The sequence below is a fragment of the Podarcis pityusensis genome (assembly GCF_964106645.2).
Source record: "Podarcis pityusensis genome assembly, chromosome: 9".
Lineage (NCBI taxonomy): Eukaryota > Metazoa > Chordata > Lepidosauria > Squamata > Lacertidae > Podarcis > Podarcis pityusensis.
In genome coordinates, this window is record NC_138034.1 from 1,248,955 (window position 1) to 1,275,647 (window position 26,693).

General features: G+C 47.9%; 2 protein-coding genes across 7 annotated transcripts in view; both read left to right on the forward strand.

The window, feature by feature from the left end:
• The window catches only part of LINGO1 (leucine rich repeat and Ig domain containing 1), a 665,590-nt gene extending 657,923 nt beyond the window's left edge, over positions 1-7,667 (forward strand). For all 6 annotated transcript variants that reach the window (XM_081021548.1, XM_081021549.1, XM_081021547.1 and 3 more), the window contains one exon: positions 5,392-7,667. In XM_081021548.1, coding sequence (XP_080877674.1) covers positions 5,404-7,248 — 1,845 coding nt within the window. In that variant the 5' untranslated portion in view covers positions 5,392-5,403 and the 3' untranslated portion in view covers positions 7,249-7,667. The remainder of the gene's footprint in view (positions 1-5,391) is intronic.
• Positions 1-26,693, forward strand: part of LOC308485665 (uncharacterized protein) — a 539,283-nt gene that overhangs the window by 349,389 nt on the left and 163,201 nt on the right. The window lies entirely within an intron of this gene.

A 26,693-nucleotide genomic window follows, 5' to 3' on the forward strand; every position in this document is an offset into this window, starting at 1 on the left:
AAAACCACCATCAAAGTCTGCCCCCACCCTGATCTCAAGAGTGATCTAGATCTTTGACCACTAGATCTGCTGAGCGCTGAGTGCACATGCTCAGAATCTGGTGGAATATTCTGAGCCAGAGTCCTTCTGGGGAAATGAGGCTTGACTCTTAGCAGAGCCCAGCGTTTAAGCCTGGGCAAATTAATATAGCAAGCCAGAGAGCTCTATGAATTGCAGCAACATCACTAACACAAAGATATAATTCCCACGCGCCTGCCACTGAACATAAGAAGAGCCCTGCTGGACCACCGAATCCAGCCTCCTGCTCTCACAGGGACCCACCAGGTGTGGATGGGAAGCCCACAAGCAAAGCCCAAGAGCAACAGCAACTCAGCCACTTGGGCATCCCACCAGCTGGTATTCAGAGGAGGGAGGACATGGCCACTGGGTTACTAGCCATGGTCACAGCCTTACCCTTATTTCTCATTTGAGAGAGGGTTTGGGTGACTTAGCCTTATCCAGACATTGATAGCCTTAACTGGCCTTCTAGGATGCTCCATGCAAAATTAGAACAATTGCATTGTTGAGTCAGAAAGCTTTTTCTTAGCCCTGCTTAGCCTTGCCACCCTCTGATTCTGGCCTGGCATTTGGACATCTACGGAAAGCACCCAGCTGGCTCTCAAATTTACTCATCAGAATTTTCTGACATTCACCTCTGGATTTGGTAAAAGTTTAAGCATTGACCAAATTTCTTGCTGTAAGACTGGCATGCAACACAAACTGTGTGTGGTTTCTGCATGTCCCTTGGAAGAGCAACTTCCTCAGCTCTTGACCACAAAGAGCACTGCCAAGGGAGTTATGGAGAAGCAAGATCCAGTTTGGGACTGACTCTGTGAAGAAGGAATTCAGCGGAGTAAAACCATAATTAACTCCTTAGTCTGCATTGGCCAGGACAGCCCTGGTTTACAAGACCTTGGGTTTGGCAGGGGGTTGGAAAACGGACAGATTTGTGGTTCACCCATCACTTCCCAACCTTGCAACTTACAAAAATGTTTGAATAATTTTCAAGGAAGGGAAGGGAAGTTAAGTGCAGGCCATACATTTCTGCAAAATGACACTTATAAGCAGAAGCTATGAAAGCAATGTTTAGGGTGTATCCAAGAGCCATAAATAGTACTGGGGTAGGGGAGGAGAGTAATGCACAGGAGTAATGCAAAGATGTATCTCCTAACCACTGAAAGTAATGTGTGGCATATATTCAGAAGCAGCTGTAAATAGCATTAGCCAAAGCAAACGCTGAGCATCTGCATAACAACAGAGATAAACACAGCCAGTGGAGGTGATGAGTGGAAGCGTCATAATGTGTGATATTAACAGATGCAATCCTTTGTAACAGCTGGGGTAACATTTAAAAAAGAAAAGAAGATGGAGGCACCAGAAGCAATGTGACAGGAGGTTTCAGCATCCCTCTGGCAAGGCGGTGGGCTTGTTTATGGCGGGGAAGGAAAGGCCGCTTTGACAGAGCCATAACTTCTCCCAAATAACTTTATGTATCAGATGCAGTGCCGTCCCTTGGCAGGGATTCTTGGTGGCTCAGCTCTCTCCTGGCTCATTTGCCTTTCAAATGGACTTGCCTCTTTCTGGGAGCAGCGCATGAGTAGCATGTTCAAAATCGGTGACTCCAAGAAGCTGAGTTTAGCACGTGCATTACTATTAAACAAATGCATGGAGGAAAGGACTCTTGGTGGCTAGTGGCCAGGGTGGCTCTGCTCTGAATAACTTGCTGGAAACCACAGGAGGGGAGAGGATTCTTGTGCTCGAGTCCTGCTTGCAGGTTTCCCACAGAAATCTGTTCAGCCCCTATGAGAAGAGGGTGCTGGACTAAATGGGCCACTGCCCTGACCCAGCAGGTTATTCATGTGTTTGTACTCTAGCCTAGTAACAGCAAGGAAGCCAGAAGAGTGATCCGCAGTACAACAACATTTCATAATTTAAAATTAAGGTATCCTTGAACATTAGCTTTGGAAACATAATGCAGAACACTTCTAGCAAAGATCCCTCAAGTCATTGCATTTGTCAAACTGCTTACTTCTTAGAATTGAGAATGTCTTCTCTCTCTTTCTCGGAAGGAAAAGATCTACATCCTATTTTAAGCTGATAAAGCTGCTCATTTCCCGTGAGATTGAGCTTGAATCTGTAAAATACCGTTTGAATACAGAACTCCTATCAAACGGGAGCAGAATGAGAAAGCCCAGACAAGCCATCTTGGCTGCAAAGGAGTGGGCCCCATAAATGCTGTCCTCCCCAGATGCAATATCCACAGCCTTACTGGCTTCAGGGGCCTGTCTCTTAATTTGCAGTCCTGCTGCTTCACTTCTGCCAATAAATTCCTGATGCAGCGCACAATTCTAACTTGCTTCCTGGAGAGTTTATGAGCAGCATTCTGCGCCTCTGGTAATTTCAGGGCTGTTAACAAATAAAAGGGATGTTCAGAAGAGCCCCACCAGCCATTCAGTCTGAAAATGCACAATCCAGAATATGGGACAATTGATCAATATATTCCAAGATATAGATGGAACTTGCTTTATTTAGCCAATGCAGCAAACCAAAGAACAGGTAAGAAACAGCTGCCCTCAGAGCTGATAGGATTTCTAGGAGTGCAAACCCCGCCCCTCGTGACTGTGAGTGGGGGAGAATGATTTCACCCTTCCCCTCCTCTGAAGGAGGAACAAAGTCCATGGAGGGGAAGGGCTGAATGTCCCTCCTTATGGCAGCTCCACTCCTAGACCTCTCAAGCTCCAGCACTGCCACCCTCCCACCTTACTTTGCAGTATGGAGGGCATGAGGATGCCAAGGCCTCCAGGGGTAGTTGGACTCAAACTGCCACCATCCCTGGCTATTGCCTGGGGCTGATGGAATCCACTTCAGCAAATGATCCCTGTGTGCTTCTGGACAGGCACTTAATTTGCCAATGGACTGTTGCTAGCACAATTGGATAATTGGGCATAGTGTTTTGTTTTGTTTTGTTTTGTCTTGTCTTGTTTTGTTACTTACTGGATTTTCCTCATAAATGGCAAATCCAGATTGAATGGGGGGGTGGACAGGGTTGGCATTTTGATGTTAATAACATTGTGGAGCATTCAGAGCAATGACCACAGCTCATGGAGTGCAGCATGGCACCATCTGGAAGTCTTAGCACAGGCTTCCTCAACCTCGGCCCTCCAGATGTTTTTGGCCTACAACTCCCATGATCCCTAGCTAGCAGGACCAGTGGTCAGGGATGATGGGAATTGTAGTCTCAAAACATCTGGAGGGCCAAGGTTGAGGAAGCCTGTTATTGCAGATCAGATTGTTATTATTAATGTTTGGTGTTTTATTATGTTTTCGTATGTGTTGGAAGCCGCCCAGAGTGATTGGAGCTGGAGTCCAGATGCTATTGGTCTCCAACTCCCAACAACCCCAACCAGCATGGCCAGTGGTCATGGAGGATGGGAGGAACATCTGGTGGATGCTTGGTCTACCACCTTTTTGTGTTAAAGGTGTCCATTGGCTCTTAACTTCTCCAAGGCAGTTGAAGAATGGCTTCAGGGGAAGAAGGTTGTGTGTGTCATTCATTTGGATGACGGCCCGCAACTCCTCTTGCCTGCTAAGCTAGGAGCTGCCATCATTCATACGCATCTCAGTTCTGTAGTGGGGATTTCATTAGTGGAACCTGTTATCCTAATATATGAGTAGACTGCAAAGCAGTCCCTCAGCACTTGCCGGTAGGGCTGGGCAATAACTGGTTTTCAGCATTGTGATAAGGGAGGAACTACGCAGAGGCAAACAGGACAATGCTGTGGCAACTGCTGCAGAGGCCTGTGGTGACTCACGGCAGTGACAGGAGGTGACGGCAGTAGCGGCATCCTGAGAGGCCTTCCGGTGGCGACAGCAGATGGTGGCAATAGTAGTGGCAGCGGCCTGCAAGTCCTCCTGGTGATAGTGGGAGGCGGTGACAGAAGCTGTGGCAGCCTGCCTCACCGAGGCCTCGCAGGCCGCCTCTGCTTCTGCCAGCATCTCCTGCTGCCACCGCATGGTCTCGCAGGCCGCCACGATGGTCACCGCTGTGAAAAGATCTTCCAGGCTGTCACCGCCTTTGCCACTGCCACAAGACCTTGCAGGCTGCCGCTACTGCTGCCACCACAACAAGGCCTCGCATGCTGCCACTGCTCCCCCCTCCCCCGGTTGTTGATTCTGCCACCACCAGGCTTCTGCTGCTTATGGCAGCCTGGCAGTCCCAGATTATTTGTATTCACTATGACTCCTCACCGTACTTTGGATTGTCCTGAATACCACCATTTGGCAGCCAAGCCCTAAACCGAAAGTCTCATTTGGGTGCATTTTGGCTTGCCTGCTGAGTAAACTGAGTGTGTGATGATTGATAATATTGTCATGTATCCATTTTAGACCCCTAAGTAGTAACAGTTGCCTGGACATTGTCCTGTTTGCCTCTGTATAGTCCCATCATTACTTCAGACATTGTGGTAGATTGCAATGTTTAGTAGGTGATATTCTGAGGTTTGCAGTGTTTAGCTGGTGAGTTATATTATGAAACAATTATCACAATGTGAACTTCAAACCAGTTTTGGAAGATATATCCATATATTACCCAATCCTACTTGCCAGGTTTGTGGGCTGCAGCTTTGGGGACGTTTTGGGAAGGAGACAGGGGTGGCGGAGAGCAAACGACCTCCTTGCTGCCATTGGTTTTGTGTTCCAATGAGTTTCACAGGATCACGTTGATCTGGCAAAGGATATTAACAGCAGCTTTCAAGCACTCTTCTTCCCCTCATGGTCATGCAGCTAAACCTTAATTGCACTGGCAGATTCCCTGCCTCCCTCCTTAGTTCCACAGCCTAAAAGATGCTGGTGCTTCACAAATGAGGTTTGGGATTGGGCGGTTTGATCCTTGTCACTGAACTTCAGGAGGACATTGGTCAAGTCTCCACCTGCTTCTGATGTAGTTTGGAGTAGGGGGAAGTCAAGCCCACCTAAGGCTTACTAAACTCAGGCCCCAAACCCCACTTCCCCCAAAATGTGCTAAGATATTTTTCCACACCACAAATGGCCTATTAGAGATATTGCCCCCAAATACTTCCAAGAACATGCCTAAGAATCAATTGCAGGGGGCAAGCACATCGTCCAGGCCTACAGCATGCAGAGGTGTCTTTGTGTAGCCTGTTTGAATGTGCCATCAAGTTCAGTGCATAGCTAGCTCCTCTGCTAGCAGTCTGCAGGGAGTTGTGAGTTTTTAAAACATTGCCTCCCCATCAACTCTCTCAGGTTTTTCGTAGATATCAACAGTATCATGTCACCTGGTGAGTTCATGTCCATTCTGTTTCTAACACCTCCTCTTGTTTCTCTTGCCTGCAGGTGAAAGATAGGATGGTGGTGGGCGAGTTGAGCATGTATAGCCCAATCCTGGCCTGCTGGCAGCCCATTCTCATCTTGATGTTGGGATCCATCCTCTCAGGCTCTGCCACAGGTTGCCCACCCCGCTGTGACTGTTCTGCCCAGGAGCGCTCGGTGCTGTGCCACCGGAAGCGGTTCCTGGCTGTCCCTGAGGGCATCCCCACGGAGACAAAGCTCTTGGACCTGGGAAAGAACCGCATCAAGACTCTCAACCAGGATGAATTTGCCAATTTTCCTCACTTGGAGGAGCTGGAGTTAAACGAGAACATTATCAGTGCCATTGAGCCGGGGGCTTTCAATAACCTTTTCAACCTCAGGACTCTGGGTCTCAGGAGCAACAGGCTCAAACTCATCCCACTCGGGGTGTTCACTGGACTCAGCAACCTCACCAAGTTGGACATTAGCGAGAACAAAATTGTGATCCTCCTGGATTATATGTTCCAGGACTTGTACAATCTGAAGTCTTTGGAGGTTGGGGACAATGACCTGGTCTACATCTCCCACCGGGCCTTCAGCGGCCTCAACAGCTTAGAGCAGCTGACTTTGGAAAAATGCAACCTGACGTCCATCCCCACAGAAGCTCTCTCTCACTTGCACGGTTTGATTGTGCTGCGGTTGCGCCACCTGAACATCAACGCCATCAGGGATTACTCATTTAAGAGGCTCTACAGACTCAAGGTTCTGGAGATTTCACACTGGCCCTACTTGGATACCATGACATCCAACTGCCTCTACGGGCTTAACTTGACATCCTTGTCCATCACTCACTGCAACCTGACTTCCATCCCTTACGTCTCCTTGAGGCACTTGGTTTATCTCAGGTTCCTGAACCTGTCCTACAACCCCATCATCACCATCGAAGGCTCCATGCTTCACGATCTACTCAGGCTTCAGGAGATACAGCTGGTTGGTGGCCAGCTCACCATGGTGGAACCATACGCTTTCCGGGGCCTGAACTACTTGCGCATTTTGAATGTTTCAGGGAACCTCCTGAGCACCTTGGAAGAGTCAGCCTTCCACTCTGTGGGGAATCTGGAGACTCTCATCATAGACAACAACCCTCTGGCTTGTGACTGCCGGCTTCTCTGGATTTTCCGCCGCCGTTGGAGGCTCAATTTCAACAAGCGTCAACCCACCTGCGCAACCCCTGAATTTGTCCAAGGCAAAGAGTTCAAGGACTTCTCCGAGGCACTCCTGCCCAACTACTTCATCTGCCGCCGGTCCCGGATAAGGGACCGCAAGCCCCAGCAGATCTTTGTGGATGAGGGCCACACGGTCCAGTTCATCTGCCGTGCGGATGGAGACCCACCTCCGACCATCATGTGGCTCTCACCAAGGAAGCACCTCATCTCTACCAAAACCAATGGGCGGCTCACCGTCTTCCCTGATGGCACTCTTGAGGTGCGCTATGCCCAGATCCAAGACAACGGCACCTACCTATGCATCGCCAGCAATGCTGGCGGCAACGACACCATGCTGGCCCACCTGCACGTCCGCAGCTACTCCCCCGACTGGCCCCACCAGCCCAACAAGACCTTTGCTTTCATCTCCAACCAGCCCAACGAGAGCGACGCCAACAGCACGCGAGCCACGGTGCCTTTCCCCTTTGACATCAAGACCCTCATCATTGCCACCACGATGGGCTTCATCTCCTTCCTGGGGGTCGTCCTCTTCTGCCTGGTGCTCCTCTTCCTTTGGAGCCGGGGCAAAGGCAACACCAAGCACAACATCGAAATAGAGTATGTCCCGCGCAAATCCGATGCCGGCATCAGCTCTGCCGCGGATGCGCCACGCAAGTTCAACATGAAAATGATCTGAGGAAGGGAGAGGGAGAGAGAGCAATGGCTGGAACTCAGTAATGAGAGGCGTGTGTGGGAGTTTTTTTTTAATAAAAAAGATTTAATAATAAAGAGATCCAGTTCAAGAAACATGCAAACCTCTCTTCTCTCCACCCAGCTCCCCACCCTCCTTCTGTGGCCCACAATCCTGCATCACTTCCCCCTTGACCTTTTGGGGGGGGGGTTCTGCTGACGTCTCCAGAACTTCCCATGTTTGTAGGACCTATTCTGACAGACTCCAGTGTTGATCCTAACAATGACAGGAAATTCAACAAGAATTCAAAACAACAATTGATTTAAAAAAGAAAGTTACGAACTTCCTCTGTAACTTTGATTTCAATAATTATGGATTTTTATGAAAACTTGAAATAATAATAAAAAAACTATTTCCTATAGATAGTTGGAATGCAAAATCTTGACTTCTTGATCTGTCCACGTTCGTTTCTGGCTCTTGCTTGATTTTTATTTTTAATGCTTCTCTGGGATTGGCTCTGACTGACCTTGGGTTGCAAGCAGATGCAAAAAGGCGGCACTGCTCCTGCACCTTGAATAGCAAAGGGCATCGCTTCCGGTGCTGCTCTTATACCTTTCTGTCTATGCACTATGCAAGGTGAGGTGGTCAATCAAAGTGATAACATTTCAGGCAGTGCTACCTCTGACTGCAGGTGGGGACATCCCATTTTTAAATGCTCACCCAAGTTTGTTGGGTTGTTGTTTTTTAATCCCTGCTCAGGGTTTGAGAATCTGTGGCCCTCCAGCTATTCTTGGAGTCTAGCTGCCATCAGTCCCAGTCAGCATGTCCAATAGTGAGGGATGATGGGAGTCTGAGTTCAAGAACATATGGAGGGTCACAGATTCCTCTCCCCATGCTAGATGAGCACACAAGGAAAAGAGACACATTGAGCATTAGTCCCTGATATGCTTGTCTCTTGTATACAGAAAACTTTCTCTGAGGTGTTGAGAGCATTCAGATCTATGACACACCCCATTGGCAGCTTGCCTAGAGCTCTGCTGCTTTACTCTGCGTCTTGTGCAGAATGGTTCCTTCTCCATTCTTGAAGAAACCCTCCCAGAATAGAATTGCTCATAAGTCTTCCCAGAAGCCAGTGGCTCAGAATAAACTCTTTGGCTTAGCCAAGGCCTGGGGAGCAAGGTCCGTTTGTCCCGCCCCCCCCCCCATAAAATATTTGAGGTGGCTGGGCTCCCCCAAAACTGATGTACATTGCCATTCAAATGGTGTGTGTGTGTCACGTCCTGTGATCAATTATGTGGGGCGGGGCTTACCTCCCCCCTCCCCATATTTTATTCAAGTTGGCACCCCTGGCATGCAGAAGTTCCCAGGTTCAGTCCTCCAGCATTTCTGGTTGTTAATATTATAAATTACCGGTAATTAATTAATTACATTTGCATACTGCCCTGTACCCGCAGGTCTCAGGTAGGATCAGGTAGCAGTAAAAGGAGCAACCTCTCTCTTCCTGCCCCCTAGGGAACTGCTGCCAGTCAGAGTAGACAGTCATGGCTAGAAGGAACCCCCAAGTTGACCTTGTATTAGGCCAGGCACAGGCAAACTCGGTCCTCCAGATGTTTTGGGACTACAGCTACCATTATCCCTAGCTAACAGGACCAGTGGTCGGGGATGATGGGAGTTGTAGTCTCAAAACATCTGAAGGGCCAAGTTTGCCTATGCCTGTATTAGGCAGCTTCTTAAGCTCCCTTCAGATAAGCATAGTAAGTGGCTTTATATCGAATCAGACCGTCTAACCCAACAGTCCATACTGACTGGCAGTGACCCTCCCAGATTTCAGACAAGGGGCATTCCTTTCTCTGCCTGGAGACACTGGGGATTGAACCCGGGACCTTCTGCATGCAAAGCAGATGCTCAGCCACTGAGCTAAGGCTGCTGTAGGTTACCTTGCAATCTTGGGTATGGCTGTTCAGAAGTCAGCCTTACCAAGTTAAATGGACATGCAGCTAAGTGTGCTTAAGCCTGCAGCTTTACAGATGAAGCCTTTTGAATATGTATGTTCATATGGAGGAACAATTGTGTGGGTGAATATGAGCGGGGGGTGCATGTGCAGGGATGTGAGTGCATAGATGGTCCTTCTCACGTGTGCATTGCTCCCCCCCTTCCTCTGCTGGCATGTGACAGCCCCAACCCCAAAACTGGCCAAAAGGAATGTGGCCTTTGGTCAGAAAAAAGTTTCCCTATCCCTGCTATATATGTCTACTCAAATGCAAGCCACTATGGATTTCAGTGGACTTACTTCCAGGTAAGTGAGTACAGGATTACAGTATCATTACATTGCATCTCGGATGCTCAAGAACGTGAGCGATGCCACGCTGCTGCTGCTGCTGCTGCTGCTGCTGCTGCTGCAAGGGCAGGTGCAAAAGTCTCTCTCTCACACAGGTCATCCTTAATGTTGAATCTGAAGCTGCTGCGGCTTGTGATAAATGGAACTCCTGCATTCTCAGCTGTACATCCAGCAGCCTCTCTTTATCAGCTCGTTTCTGTTTGTCAATGCCAGGTAGGCCTGTTCACTGAGTAAATTGAACCAGGTGCCCTTTTCCTATGGAGAAAAGGCCTTTCTGTCCATTCCAAGGGCCTTTCTGTCCATTCTCCTCCATTAGAGCATTGCCTGCTTGGCATCTATTTACATTTCAGATCTGCAGTATCTGGATGCCAGTGAGCACCCTGCTAGCTATGAATGACTAAGCCAGCTCCAAGAGGATGCCAAGGGATACAAGGCTGTTACTCTTGCTCTGTCCCCATTGATAGAAGCAGCAGCAGAGTTGGAAGTGAAACAGTAGCTCATGTTGTTGTTGTTTTGTTTTTGAGGAGAGAGAGAGAGAGAGAGAGAGAGAGAGAGAGAGAGAGGCAAAAGAAACCTAGAGAATTCACAGAGACCTCTGTCAAGGATGTCCTTGGCATCAGGTGAAACAAATCTCATGGCTGAGATCTATCTTGTGTTTGCACTGGTGGAGAAGGCAGGATTTATATATTTTTGCAGGAAGCCTAGTGATGGCTTTATACTCCTATTCCCTGGGCTATTAGTTAGTATTAAATAGCAGAAGCTGAAGGTAGCCATACATCAGGAAGTGCGCTGAGGTACATGAAGTGAGTGTGGCCCTCCAGACTCCCCCCAAGCTTCTTCCCTGGCGGAAATGTGTCCTTGAACTGCGACAATGGCTCTCACTTGTCAGGTGTAGAAACCGCAGCCTCTGGATTATATCCTGTACAAAGGTAAGAGTCGCATCTTCCAGTGGCTCTGCCCACCTTTGCCTTGGCCCCTACGCAATGGCTGCATGTGGACCCTGGAAAGTTGTCCATGAGCAAATGCAGACTTCAGGCTGAAACTAATATTCCCCACATGTGGCCTCAAACATCCTATGCCAGTCCATCCTCCCGAACACGTTCCCATCTTGCAACGGAAGTCAGCATGGAGCTTTGCAGTTCCAGATTCAGAGCCACCTCCAATGCATGTCTGTTGGGATAACTTTCTCTTTTGTTATTCATTGTTGGTTTATATGTTACAGAACACAAGGAAAAAAGACAATCCTTCAGGGAGCATGAAGTTAAACTGCGGAACTCCCTCCCACAGGAGGCAGGGATGGCCACCAACTTGGATGGCTTCAAAAGAGGATTAGACAGATTCATGGCAGAGCAGAGGGCTATGGGTGACTTCTAGTCATGGTGGCTCTGCTCTGCCTCCCCAGCAATGCTTCTGAATCCCAGTTGCTGAAGACCACAGGAGGAGAGAGAGCTCTTGGGCTCAAATCCTGCTTGCTGGTTTCACACAGCATGTGCTGGCCATGGTGAGAACAGGAGGCTGGACTAGATGGGCCCTTGGCCTGATCCAGCAGGCTCTTATTACGATATAGTCCATGTATCTGGCTGCAACACAGGGGTAAATCAAATGGCAGGGGATCAAGTGATGGGTGTGACTTATCTAAGCCAGCCCTAGCATTCCAAATGACCAATTCCAACAGGTGCCACCTGCAAATCCAGCTCCATTTCAGGCCCATTTCTGGGTTTGGAGCTGGAAAAAGTCAGGGCTGTGTAGGGAGGAGTTATGCCTGTGTTGACCTTATAGAAACAACAGATGTCCAGAGTGGCTGCAGTTCTTTGAGGGGCAGCTGAGTGGCATCCGCTTGCTACTGCCTGCCCTCAGAGTCTGGTTGCTCCCAAAATAGACCTCTGCCTTTTGTCTGTCTTGGCCTCCGGCAGGGATTCATTTGCCATGGCCATCCGCCTACACCTTCCACAGGGAGTTCCTTCCTGGCAAAACCTTCCTCTGGTTCCCCTTCAACTGTCTCATAATAACTCCCACCGGCTTGCTTCATCCTTGGCAGCTGAGAGCTAGACTCCGATAGCACCCCCCTCAGGCCTTTCCTCGGGACTTCAGCTGTCAATGCCGTGGGCTGGAAATCTGGTGACAGCAGAGCAGGCTTGTAAGAAAAGAAAGAGGCTCACTTGGGTGCAGAAGGGGCAAGGTGTTCACCATCTGCTGAACTCTGCAGTAACCGAAGTCCCAAGGGCAGCAGGTCTAGAGACCAAGGTGCATCTCACCTACGTTAACAGGATTGGTGCCACCATCTGTGGAAATGTTGCACAAATTCTATAATAGACCCACACCCTGCTGCCTCTTTACCTCTTGGTGCTCCCCCTAGTTAATCCCACCTCCTGCCCTCCAGAGGGCAACCACACCCGCTTTGGGAACCATTGACATTTTAGAGCAGGGGCTTGTAGCCCTCAGGTGTTGGAACGCAACATCCCTCAGTTCCAGCCATCAAATGATATATACGTATAAAATGGCATTTGATGTTCTTGACTCCCAGCTGTGCAGCGCCTCCTTTTTCTACTGTTTAGTTTCCTGCATTTGCTTTAAACCTGTGGCCCTTGAGATGTTGTTGGACTCCAACTCCCATGAGCCAGCAGGGCCAAAGGAGGGAGCAACCTCCATAGAGCCACAGGTTCCTCACTCACTCCAGCTTTAGTCTGCATAGTCCACCTACCCTGTCACTTAAAATAAAGCAAAACCTCAAAGTTGAGGTTTTGGTGCTAAGGATATGTCTTTTATATGCGCATCCGTACACATGTCAGCCCGTTGGTGCGACTTGCACATTGTAGCCTACTCTGACTGCCAGAGGCTCTCTAAGGACTCAGAGAGGAATCTGATTGCCTTTGCCTGCAAAGCAGGTGCTCCACCCTTTTGATCATGTGAGCACAATTGTTTTCTAGAAGAATTTACTAGGAAAGCTCTACTCCACTCAGCATACAGTCCCTGAGTGAGTGTATCCTTTGTCTGAAATGCAAGCCCATGGGTGCTCAACCCTACCATCAGGTTCCATATTGCAGGTTGTGGCTGTAAACACTCCAAATGTTGTCAATCAAGCGACATCTGGTGGGCCAAAGGTTCCTCATCCCTGATGTACATAGAGATCAATAGTGAGCTAGAGAGTCTGGTGATCTCACAGTTTAACCCCACCCCACCCCCACCCCCGAGGAAAGAGATTTGTGTGCACAATCCAACTTCTGTTTAGTGCCATGACACGGGTGCCCTTCCACCAATGTAAAATTATCACCCAGAGAAGTTAGAGGAAGTGGCACTGAAGCAATCAGAAAATGCTAGATGCCCCAAATACAGTGGTACCTCGGGTTACATACGCTTCAGGTTACAGACTCTGCTAACCCAGAAATAGTATTTCAGGTTAAGAACTTTGCTTCAGGATGAGAACAGAAATTGTGCTCCTGCGGTGTGGCGGCAGCAGGAGGCCCCATTAGCTAAAGTGGTGCTTCAGGTTAAGAACAGTTTCAGGTTAAGAACGGACCTTTGGAACGAATTAAGTTCTTAACCCAAGGTACCGCTGTAACCAGCTAGCCATGCATATCAGACCACAAGGGATTTTGCCAAGTGCAAAAATGGTGGGGGGGTTTGCGGGGGCCGGAGGGCAGTCGAGCATAGGAGCTTGGCTAGGATGCAGCCTTTACGCAGCACAGGTGTAAATGCCTTCAAGAGCTACTTCCTCTTCCCCACAGGGGAAGTGTAGTTATGTGTGGAGGAGCCAGGAGTCTCTCTCACGGAAAGCCAAGCACCCACAAACTACTTATACTCAGAAATCTTTGGGGAAATGTGCAAACACTAAGGGCCTGTCCACATGTCCGTTTGTCCCAAGCTTTCTTAGAATTTGTTTTGGATCAATAGCAATGGTCCAAAAGCTGTTCATGTATATCACAACTCGGAAACGCGAAGCAACACATTTTACCACTGTATTGAAAAATCCTGGAAAACCCAAATAGAAATTTGTTCCCTTCCAATTCAATCCTTTTGCAGGGCTCCCTTTCCCTTGTGGCACATTGTGTGGGTGTTCCTCTGTGACCCCAGCCCCTTGTGTCTCCACACATTGTCTCCAGAGCCTGTTGCTGTGCCCTTCTGATTCCCTGCCCCAAATGTGTCTCCCTTTTGCAATCCTACAGGCAGTGCCTTTTTACTGGGGGATGCATGCCTCTAAACATTTTATGAATCTAAGTTTGGCTTCACTGAGGGGCAGTATTTCAATATGAGTAGGAAAATAAGAGTACTCCTAAACATTTTTTAGAAAAAAAAGCACTGCCTACAGGCATTGTGATCAATTACATATATGTTTATTTTCAACTTGTGCTTGTTGGACACCTCCTTTGGTGTTCTAGAGAAGCAACAACCTGATATCGTGTGCTTGTGCGCAGGAACACAATGGACCACAAGAACCCCCGAGCAACTGAAAAGAAGGGCGTGTGCAGCAACACTGTGGCACCAGGGGCTGAGAAAGGGGTGGGTAAGAAGGAAGAAAAATGGAGCAGCGGTGGGTGGGATGTCACATGTTTTCAGGGCTGCCTTCTTGAAGTAGCGCAGAACAGGTATGGCATGAGGACCCAGAATTCCGGACAAAACTTGTGGTGGTATTAATCTGCAAGCACAATAGACGGAAGAAAACACAGGGCAAACAAAGTGTAGCTAGGCCCTGACTGGCATAAAACCACATAGGTTTGTAGTGGTGGTACATATATGTTACTTTCAAAATAAAAAAATTGCCCGACCTTTTGCTTCAAATAAAGAATGTGCCAATAATATTCCTCTAATGCAGTGGGGCCAGGTGTGTTCTGTCTCCACTCTTGGAAGCCTCTGATTACCAGTTGCTGGGAACTGACAGCGTTCCCTATGTGAAATTTGTCTCATCCTCTTTTAAAACCATCCAAGCTGGTGGCCACTGCTGCCTCTTCAGGAATGGACTCCAGTTTAACTCTGAGCTGTGTGAAGAAGGACTTTCTCGGTGCTGAATCTTCCAGCATTTGGCTTCACCGGATGTGTCTGAACCCTACGATGAAGCAAACTCTGGTTTTCATTCCGTTTCTTTCTATTTCAAGCATCCCATTTCATTTTAAAGCCCACGGAGTTCTGAGCAGCCCTGTTGCAGATTTTCTCATCCTTCCTGGCAGTTAAAGAGCCAAACTCAGAGAGTCTTGGAAACAGCCACTGACTGGTGGGCAGGTGCTAAAAGATCCATGTTTTTCCTGGATGCCTATTAACACTAACAATTTGCAAGGGCTCTCATAATTGACTTCCAGTTATCCTTTTTTAATACTGCAATTAAAGAGCCTAATTCAGTTGTGCATGGAATAGGGGGGGGGGGGGAATAAAGCCCCAAGAAGCATCTGCCACATGCCAGAGTGTCCCAGCTATCAAAGGATAGGATCAGGAAACATTTGCTGCTCTTACAAAGGAAATTAAATGCATTTGAATCCAAATATGGTTCGGGAGTGCAAGAAGGGATGGCAGTTGCTCCAAGAATACCCTCCAGTTGTATTTAATTAAATAATAATAATTATATTATTACTATTATTATTACCAGTATTACTGTTACTTGTTAGTCAAGTGTTACCACCAAAAGCTCTTCAGGTGACTAAGGCAGCTGGGATGAATATGAGGTAGTAGAGGAGTGCAGATTGTACTACATGAGGACTCAGGGGAGGGGGCAGCACCCCCAGGCAGAGGGCCAAAGTCTGATGCGCCAGGCTTCCAGGTGCAAAAGAGCCCTTGAACGGGTCCAAACCTCATCTCTCAGAGATGGAAGAGCACAGCACAAGCTGCCTTTGGGAGCCAGGAAGCAGCAGGCTGAAGGACAAGGTCTCCATGCCATGGGGAAATGACTCAGACCACAATATACAGAGAAAGTATTAGATGCTGGTTTTCAGTGCTTTTTTCTGGCGATATACAGTAGTACATAGTACCAGCACCTTTTTCTTTTCAGTGACCCCACTCTGAAGGGTGACTGTGAAGGGGAAGGAGAGCCAGTTAGGGTGTGTGAATTAAAAAGAGAGCGAGAGGCACAGAGGGATCAAGCCCTAAGGGGTGGTGAGGGGGCAGTGTTTAGGAACACTTGGGGAGAGAAAGGGCTGGAGGGAAAGGAGAAAGGAAGTGCTGGGGCTGGGGAACCAGAAGGAGGGTTCCCCACTGGGAGGGAGAAAGAGGGTGTTTGCTTTTTAAGCCAACAGAGGGGAAAGGTAGCGAAGAGGAGGAGGAAGAAGAAGAAATATTGGCATTTAAATTAGTGCTGAGAAAAGCAAGAGGAATACAATGGTTAGTACTAGCACTTTTTTCCAGAAAATAAGCACTGCTGGTTTTCGTAAGAGGTTCACTGTGATCCAGGGAAGATCTCAAGCCTTTGGGAAGGGCCATAGTTCTGTGGCAGAGCACCTGCTTTGCATGTAGAAGGCTCAACCCCAGCATCTCCTGGCAGGGCTGGGGGAAAGCACAGCCTGAAATCCTAGAGAGCTGCTGAAAGATAGGGCAGACAAATGTTGAGCTGGGAGGACACAGTGGTCTGAAGCTGGGCTCCTCCACACGGGACGTTTCCCCGTGATTTCTAGTTATAGGTCCAAGAGGTTGCTTCTTTTTTGTCCTACCCCTTTACCCAGAAAACCCCGCTGTTTGCTGCTGAATGTCAATCTGCAGAAAAGTTTCAAAGTCTTCATAAATGACTTGGAAGAAGGAATTGAGGGGACGCTCATCTAATTTGCAGATGACACCAAGCTGGGAGGGCTAGATAATGCCACAGAAGGCAGAATCAGGATTCAAAATGACCTTAAAAGATTGGCAAACTGGGCACAAACCAACAAAATGAATTTCAATAGGGAGAAATAGGGACAAATGTCAGGTTCTGAGTTAGGCAGGAAGAACCAAATTCACAAATATAAGATGAGGGACACCTGGCCTACTAGCAGTACATGTCATGATTCCTGCATTGCAGAGGGTTGGATTGCATGACCTCTTGGGTTTTCCTTCCAACTCTATGATTCTGTTATACCTTCTGAGTCCCAGACCCTCTTTTGCAGGACTTGCCCCTCAATATGGATCACATGCATGTTTCCCTTGGCTGTTTTGACTGGCGGAGACCAAGATTCTTTTAAAGTCTCTCCTCCTTCACAAAGTAAGGAGAAAATTATCTTCCCCGGCTTCCAAACCACACTTCCTTATCTCCCATCGGGGCTATAAATCAGAGCCTGATGAAACATACCATAGATTTTATTAAGATCTTGTAAACAAATTATTGGCTGCCAGAAGAGCTTCCTGCTGTTTTGTAAAGGGGGAGAAAGGGTCAAGATGCAGTTCTGTCATGCGGCCCTGGAGAACAGGAGTCATGGCTCCCAGGAAAAAGCTGGCTCCCTTCCTCGGATCAGCAAAGTCTCTCAGAAATGTTTTAATCACGACCATCTAGCAGCCATCACTGGCTGCTTGCACAGGCAGGAGCACTTCCCAACCAACTGGGCTAATGGTGGCTGATGCTCAGTGGGACTGGAAGGGAGGCCGATGGCTGGGTGGGGGAGCCAGAGCCAACGACAGGCAGAGTTTTGGCCCCTTCTTCCTCCACCCTGCAGAGTCTTACCAGGGAACTCCTGAGTCAGACCACTGCCCCATTTCGCTCCGTGCTGTCTGCAATGGCCAGAAGCAGCTCTCCGGGGCTTCAGACATGGGATCATGTCTTGCATTAATTGCAGGTACCTCAGGGATCAGCTGAACCTTTGTACCTCACCTTGATCATGGAGATCATTTTCAGGAGCATTGCTAGTCATTCCCCAAGCTGGTGAGGCTCATCTTATGACAAGCCTTAACACCATCAAACCAGGAGAGATTCTGTGGGCATCTTCCAGGCCAACTATCAAATGCCTGCTGAAATCGTTTCTATTCCACAAGGTCTATGCAGGAAATTAACAATACATCCTTCCACAATGGTTGATTGATGTCTGTTGTAAACTGATTTGCTGTTTTATAGTATGGCTTTCTATTTAATTTTTTTTATTTGTATACCACCCTATACCCAAAGATCTCAGGGTGGTTCACAAGATAAAATCACAATATAAAAACACAAAATACATAATCAAAACAAAAACAACCCAATTGTGTTTCTATTACTGCAAATCATTGCAATATTCTTTATGATAAAGTGGCATACAGATATTTTAATAAATAAATAAACCCTACCTGCATGTTCTGGGGACTGATCCTGGGACCTTCAGCATGCAAAGCAGATGCTCTTCCACTGAGCTACAGTCCCTGCAGGTAGTGTGGTGGAGTCTCCTTCTTTGGAGGTCTTTAAGCAGAGGCTTGACAACCATATGTCAGGAGTGCTCTGATGGTGTTTCCTGCTTGGCAGGGGGTTGGACTCGATGGCCCTTGTGGTCTCTTCCAACTCTATGATTCTATGATTCTAAAGAGCAGCTGTAAGCAAGAAGGCGGTCAGCTGGGACTGCCTGGTGCTGCTGCCTCCGTGCCCGATTTGCCCCAATGGCTAGCCTCCAACATGGCAATTGCCCCCTATTGAAGCAAGAGCATCACCCCCACCCCAGTTTACATTTTACTGATTTTGTTGATTCATTTATATCCCATTGTTTCATGGAATTCCCCCAGGAATCTATCATCTATCTATCTATCTATCTATCTATATCTATCATCTATCATCTATCTATCTCTATCTCTATCTCTATCTCTATCTCTATCTCTATCTCTATCTCTATCTCTATATCTATCTACCTATCTATATCATCTATGTCTGTCTATCTATCTATCTATCTATCATCTATATAACTGTATTTAAAAGTACTGTAAAATTCACAAATTGCAAAATTACAGTGAAAAGCTACCTCCACCCAAAGTGCTCAGTGGGATGACTTTTAACCTGTCTTTTTAGGAGGGGGTGGTATTCCACAGTGTAGACTCTGTGGAGAGTCTAACCTTTAGAACTCCTCATCTAATCTCAGGTGGGGATGCACAAACATGTACCCCTTTATTTACAATGGGTTTGCAATTTGCACCTCTTTTGTTCCAAAAATGCCTCTTTTTAAAGACAAAAGGGGCTGTGAAACAGGCAGTCGTAAAACACATGCAGTTTCCCCTTCACAATGTGTTTCATGTGGAGAAACCTGTCATGTGACAAAGACACATGAGAGCAGAAGCAGCCAAGCAGGCTGGGAAGTGCTGGGACTGCACAATCATTTGGGCCGACTCAAGTTATTCAGGCCTAACTGCTACCTGGGGAGTCCCTCTGGCCGGGGACTGGGCAGCCAGTTTCACTTTGTGCTCTCTGTAAGATGTTAGTCAGAGTCAGTCTGCCTCAGCTGTGAGCAAAGCAGTATGTAATCTCAGTCAAACTGTTTGGAACCATACTGTTTATGAAGAAGTTTATTTTAACTCAGTAAAGCTCTTATCTTTCACTTAAAAACTCTGCATTATTAATTTACGCTGTGCGTCAAAACCTTCATCCATGGAGTTTCTGGCTGCGGAATAAATGGTGAAGGCCAGAGGCAGAGCCTGGTCTCTATCTCTCTATCTCTGTCTGTCAGAAATAGCCCTGGTGGTCTCTTGTCTGTAATGCTTTCCCATCCCACCTTCCTTCGGCCATGGCAGGATTAAAGCAGATGGACAGAACAGAAGAGAGAGTCACTAGAACTTGCAGAGAGCAATTTCTGCTCCACAAAGAGAGGAGAGTCTCCCATTCTGCTTAAATCTGCAATTTATTTTTATTGCCGTCTAATAGAGGTGCAAGAGAAGAGAAGAGAAGAGGCAGAAATCCCCTCCCTGCCAGCACAAGGTTTTTGGAGGGCCAAGATGCTCTCTCTCTCTTTTATAATCTTTTTATTTGATTTTCAAAAAGGGAGAAAGAAAAAGGAAATAAAGAAAACAAACATACATCAAAAAACAGTACATAATCCAAATATCGAGATTGCTTTGAATCTTGCGACTTCCCCCCATCCCTTCCATGGGTCCTTTTAATTCTATTTTCAACTGCATAGCAACACTTCTCCAGTTTTTCATCTTCCTATACATTCTTCTATAATACAAGTGTATTTAAAATACTACTAATGTTTTGACCTGTTTGCAATGATTTTGTATATACATTATAAACATTTCCCATTCTTTTTTTAAATTTCTTGTCTTCTTGATTCCTGAGCTTCCCAGTTAATTTTGCCATTTGGGCATAGTCCATCAACTTGATTTGCCAGTCTTCTATGGTGGGGGCTGTCTCTTCCTTCCATCTCGGTCAAGATGATCTCAATGAGCCCTTCTTTCCATAGCAGGGCCATTTCCTCTATGCCACTGCAGATTTGTTTGCCTCCTCTTGGGCACACAAGTCAATCGAGCTCCCAGGAGGAGAGGGCTGGTTTCCAGAGACCAGTGCCAGTTTGGAAAGTGAGAGGTGAACAGGAAGCATCCAAGAGAGGAAGGGGCCTGGAGGTTTGGGGGCTCAGAAGTGGGGGCTCTGCAGGGCTGTGGACCTGGACAGGTGCCCCAAAATGCTGCCCCTTGGCACCAGTCCTCCTCCCCTGAAATATACTCAGAGTCGAGAGTGGATTTCATGCTCTTTATTCAGCTCATAGTGGTGAGGAAGAATGAAAGTCCCCTCAAAGTATCTGCTTTATATACATTATTTACACAATGGGCTGCATGTGATTGGCTAATTCCGGAATTCTCCTGTAGGCCAATCAGATTGTGGATTCACTTCCATCTGGAGCTGGATTGGGTGGCTCCTGCAGACCAATCATACTGCTGCATTGTTCTAGAATCATAGAATAGAATCATAGAATCATAGAGTTGGAAGAGACCACAAGGGCCATCGAGTCCAACCCCCTGCCAAGCAGGAAACACCATCAGAGCACTCCTGACACATGGTTGTCAAGCCTCTGCTTAAAGACCTCCAAAGAAGGAGACTCCACCACACTCCTTGGCAGCAAATTCCACTGTCGAACAGCTCTTACTGTCAGGAAGTTCTTCCTAATGTTTAGGTGGAATCTTCTTTCTTGTAGTTTGGATCCATTGCTCCGTGTCCGCTTCTCTGGAGCAGCAGAAAACAACCTTTCTCCCTCCTCTATGTGACATCCTTTTATATATTTGAACATGGCTATCATATCACCCCTTAACCTCCTCTTCTCCAGGCTAAACATGCCCAGCTCCCTTAGCCGTTCCTCATTAGGCATCGTTTCCAGGCCTTTGACCATTTTGGTTGCCCTCCTCTGGACACGTTCCAGTTTGTCAGTGTCCTTCTTGAACTGTGGTGCCCAGAACTGGACACAGTACTCCAGGTGAGGTCGGACCAGAGCACAATACAGTGGCACTATTACTTCCCTTGATCTAGATACTATACTCCTATTGATGCAGCCCAGAATTGCATTGGCTTTTTTAGCTGCCGCGTCACACTGTTGGCTCATGTCAAGTTTATGGTCAACCAAGACTCCTAGATCCTTTTCACATGTACTGCTCTCAAGCCAGGTGTCCCCCATCTTGTATTTGTGCCTCTCATTTTTTTTGCCCAAGTGCAATACTTTACATTTCTCCCTGTTAAAATTCATCTTGTTTGTTTTGGCCCAGTTCTCTAATCTGACAAGGTCGTTTTGAAGTGTGATCCTGTCCTCTGGGGTGTTAGCCACCCCTCCCAGTTTGGTGTCATCTGCAAATTTGATCAGGATGCCCTTGAGTCCATCATCCAAGTCATTGATAAAGATGTTGAATAAGACCGGGCCCAAGACAGAACCCTGTGGCACCCCACTAGTCAGTCTTCTCCAGGATGAAGAGGAACCATTGATGAGCACTCTTTGGGTTCGGTCAGTCAGCCAGTTACAAATCCACTGAGTGGTAGCATAGTCAAGACCGCATTTTACCAGCTTCTTTACAAGAATATCATGGGGCACCTTGTCAAATGCCTTGCTGAAATCAAGGTAGGCTACATCCACTGCGTTCCCTTCATCTACCAGGCTTGTAATTCTGTCAAAAAACGAGATCAGGTTAGTCTGACATGACTTATTTTTCAGAAATCCATGCTGACTATTGGTGATCACAGCATTCCTTTCTAGGTGCTCACAGACTGTTTGCTTAATGATCTGCTCCAGAATCTTCCCTGGTATTGATGTCAGACTGACTGGGCGGTAATTATTTGGGTCCTCCCTTTCCCCCTTTTTGAAAATAGGGACAACATTTGCCCTCCTCCAGTCTGCCAGGACTTTGCCTGTTCTCCAGGAGTTCTCAAAGATGACTGCCAGTGGTTCTGAGATCACAGCTGCCAGTTCTTTTAATACTCTTGGATGCAGTTCATCTGGCCCTGGAGACTTGAATACATCTAAACTAGCCAAGTATTCTTGTACTATCTCCTTAGTTATTCTGGGCTGTGTTTCCTCCGCTGAATCATTTGCTCCAAATTCTTCAGGTCGGGCATTGTTTTCTTTATCGGAGAAGACTGAGGCAAAGAAGGCATTGAGGAGTTCAGCCCTTTCTGTGTCCCCTGTTTGCATTTCACCATCTTCTCCTCTGAGTGACCCCACTGTTTCTTTGTTCTTCCTTTTGCTACGAACATACCCATAAAAGCCTTTTTGGTTGCTTTTAACCTCTCTAGCAAGCCTGAGTTCATTCTGTGCTTTAGCTTTTCTGACTTTGTGTCTACACGTGCTGGCTATTTGTTTGAATTCCTCTTTGGTGGTTTCCCCCCTTTTCCATTTTTTGTACACATCCTTTTTTAATCTTAACTCAGTTAAAAGTTCTTTAGATAGCCACCCTGGCTTCTTTAGGCACCTTCCATGTTTCCGTCTCATTGGTATTGCCTCTAGGACCAACTCAGTACATAACACCCCTCCCCTCTAAGTTCCAGTCCTGCCCAGGAGGTCGCATTCATAGTCCTCAAGGTACGCCGGCGGCCTACGTGTGTGTTGCAGCCTGGGGTGTTCCCTGGTCTGGGGTTCAGGTTCTGGCTCGTGTTCCAAGGATGCTGGCTGTGATGGGGCCGTTTAGTCTGGCGCAACCGGCTCGCTTAGTCGTGGTTCTGGTTCCGGTGTCCTTTTGGCCTCGCGGGTCCTCTCTGTATTTACTGATTCGGCCCCTCCTGTTCTACGGGCCTCACTGCCCCACTGTTCCCTTGGGACTCCTCTGACCTGGCCTCCTCCTGGTTTTCTCCTGGGAATCGTCACTGTATCTGGTCGCAGTGGCAGCGCCAGCATTGCCCCCCATCCGTTAGCACCTCGTACGACACAGGGCCAGTGACCCTGGTGACTGTGGCGGGTACCCATGCTGGGCCTGCCCCAAAATTCTTTGCGTACACTGGGTCCTGGGCCACAAAGGTCTGGGGGTTCCTGCCTTCCCCCACCACTACCTCATCCTGAGCTCTATCGGGGTGAAGGCGGTCCAGTCTGATTGCAAGTCGCCGGCCCATTAGTATTTCAGCGGGGTTCCGGCCAGTCGTTGAGCTGGGGGTGCTGTGCTGTGCTAGAAGGAATGTGGCAAGGCGGTACTCCCAATCCCCTTGTGTCATGCGGCGGAGGGTGTCCTTGGTGGTCTGCACCATGCGTTCCGCTTGGCCATTGGTTGCAGGGTGGACCCTCGGTTGGGACGGCAGGCTCGGCTGTGCCTCTTGCGTCAACCTCTCGGCAGCTTCCGTTGCCAAGGCCTCCTCCAGAGCGACCTGGAACGTTAGGTCCTTCTTGGCGTAGAGGCGTCGTTGCAGCTTCTCATCCTTCAGGCCACCGACGAGGTGGTCACAAAGCATGTTCTCCAACTCTGAGAAGTTGCAGAACCGGGCGGCTTGCCAGAGGGAGGTCACAAACCCAGTTATGGTTTCCCCAAGGGCTTGCCGCTTTGCGTAGAAGGCATTTCGACGAGCCACCACTGAGGGCTGTGGTGAAAAGTGCCCCTTCAGCTGTTCCATTATTGTTTTGAATGGAACAGTAGCGACGTCTTGAGGTGCAAGGAGAGCCCGGGCGATTTCAAACGTCTCCTCTCCACAGACACTGAAGAATATCACCCTCTTCTTGGCGTCTTCTTCGTCAGTGACCCCTTTGGCTTCTAGGAGGAAGGTGAAACGGGAGGCGTACGCTTCCCAGTCTCCGGATGCTGGGTTGAACGGTAAGAAGCTGCTGTTGGTTGCCATTCTGAGTTCCTTGGGTCCCGGAGCTGAAGCCTGGATACACGGTGCGAGGCAGCGGTGCGGCAGATGGCGGTGCTGCGGTGCTGTGTGTGGCAGTCAGCTCAGCAGGATCCCATCCTCATCGCCAGTGAAATATATTCAGAGTCAAGAGTGGATTTCATGCTCTTTATTCAGCTCATAGTGGTGAGGAGGAATGAAAGTCCCCTCAAAGTATCTGCTTTATATACATTATTTACAGAATGGGCTGCACATGATTAGCTAATTCCAGAATTCTCCTGTAGGCCAATCAGGTTGTGGGTTCACTTCCATCTGGAGCTGGATTAGGTGGCTCCTGCAGACCAATCATACTGCTGCATTGTTCTAGGACCAATCAGACTGCTGCATTCTGAATCCTATTGTTCTGGGACCAATCAGACTGCTGCATTTTGGATCCTATTCAACTCAGTACATAACATCCCCTTAATTAGGAAACCCTAGCAAGGGAAATGGGGTTGGGGTACTGAGCGGAGTATTAATGGAGAGCAACAGAGACAGTATATAATATTTTGAGAAGAGGGATGCACAAGCAAATAGGCAAATGTGTGCAAGAATGATGAGTCAGAAAGGGTGTAATCCATGCAGGGAGAGAGCATTCAAAGCTTCTGAAAGAGAAACAGAAGTGTCAGAGGCAATATCAGGAAACAGGTTTTATGTATGTGTTAAGGGGAATGTAATTTGAGTGGTTAATGTGCAAAACAACTAGCTGTCGTGCACATTCTCCAGGCCTCATGGAGAATTATTTTTTAAATAAAGTAAATAAATAATGATGGGAAGATAAAGTAATTTCTCTGATGTAATTTCTCAGACTATCCATGTGGCCGGTGTCATTTCTTGACTCTGCAATCAAAATTCTAAGAGATGAAAAAATCAGCATAGTTTTCAAATCAGTGGTTAAAATCAGTGCAGTTTTGAATGGTTCAGTCTGCCATCTTGAGTCACAATGCTGTCCAAACATAGAGGAAAACCTGCTCCTTGATCTCAGGAGCCGTCAAGGAGCATTTGGAGAAGTGTCCAAATGCACCTCAAACACTCTCTCTGTGTGGTGTGTGTCTTTCCCTCCTTCGCTTGCTCCCTCCATCCCCTCCTATTAGACTTACGTCCCTCAAAGTCTTAATCTGGGCCTGATCCTATCCCTCCACCAGTCCAAGGAATTCAAATGAGGAGTCTGGCCGCTGCTAGGAGTTCTCTTTAAATGGAGCTGAATGAACTAAACAAGCCATGAAGAGCAAGCACAGATATCAAGGGGAGAGCTGGTGTTGTGGCTTCATCACGGCCAAGGCTGCTGTGCGTGTTGTGCATTTAAAAAAACCTCCCCATAAGGCTGAAAGGGGAATGGAACTCACCCTGGATAGAAACATTGTCCCAAGCATCTAATTATGCCCCTGGATTTGAAGACATTTATGTGCCTCATAAAAAAGTGCAGGGGGTGGGGGTGGCCAGGAATAATAAATCTTAGGCTGTTAAATGCAGCTTCCTGCTCCAGCTGCAATTTCATCCCTCTCAAGAAAAGCTGGCAGCCATTTTCGTGCAAGGTCAGGGAGGCCTCTGGCGCAAGACCAGAAATGCGAGTGGACAGGCCTTCTGTGTGTTGTAGCAACGGGGAACCGGTGGCTCTGCCAAACACGGTTGGACTGCAACTCCCATCAGCCCCAGCCAGAACCTCCAGTGGTCAGAGATGATGAGAGCTGGAGTCCAGCAGCACCTGGAGGGTCACAGGTCACTGCCCCCCCCCCGGTATTGCTTTGGTCTCTCCCACACCATGCTTCCCACACCCAGCAGGGGCAGTCATTCCTTGCCATTGCCTCTCGAAGCCTCTACCTGAATCTCTCCCTCTGAGCATGGGAAGCGAGAAAGGAACAGGTCCTGGTTATCGGCTAGCTCAAATTATTTTTCTATCTATTATAGCAGGAGGCTACCAACCTTTTTAGGATGTCAGGGGACACATTTGAAATTTTGAGAAAGTGACACGGGCACCAAAGTGATGCCAGGGCAACTGCAGCATAACACAAAATGGCTGCCCCATCTAAAAGAACAGGAAAAGAGGCCTTCCCCATTTCGGGGCTTGATGTGAGCAGGAAGTGCCATCCTGCCATGCCCTGCCACCTCCACCACTGGCTCCACGTGATCTTGTGAGATTTTGACAGAAATCTGTGGCAATGCCAGCAGCCGGATAGGCAGGGCAACCTCGGAGGCTCTGCCTCGGGGTCTCCTTCCACAGCTTCACCCTGCCTCATGGTGGGCCAGGCCCGACCTCCGCCAACCTCCCTATGAATGGTTGGGAAGGTTCCTCATCCGTTCCTGCTCCGCTCGCTCACAGGGAGAAGCTCTTTGTGCCGATCATCTGTTCAGAACAGATGGGAAGGTTGGCGTTCAGTCCTAGCATCCAGTTAGATGTGGGCCTGTTTAAGAGGGTGCATTCCGTCTAGGAGGCAGCGCAAACAGGAACTGAGCAGGAACATCAAGCTGCTTCTTACGTGTTGTGAATTTTTGAAATGATATTTATTGGGACCTTTTGTGGGTGCCCCGGGAGATGCCAATGGGCATACAGGTGCCTGTGGGTGCTGCCTTAGCAAACCCTGCTTAGATGATACAGCAATTGTGATAAAATATAGCTAGTGTGGTATAACAACTGAGCTGTGGAATGCAAGGCCTCTAGTTACGTCTGCCTTTGACATTAATTCACTAAGTCCAGGGATGGGGGAACTGCAGTTGTTCACCAGACTCAGGAAGCACTTTGGATGTTTAGGGATGATGGATGTTGAAGTCTAACATATGGGAAGGCAAAGGTTCCCCATCACCGATAGTACCTAATGGTAGCACCAGCCTGACAATGCCCTGAGAGGTGGGTTGGACATATCTTAAATAAAGAAGCTCTGCTACTGGGGTCCAATCTTAACTCCATGCCTGGGCCTTCTCTGGATTGCATCTCTAGTTGTTTTAAAAAAAATT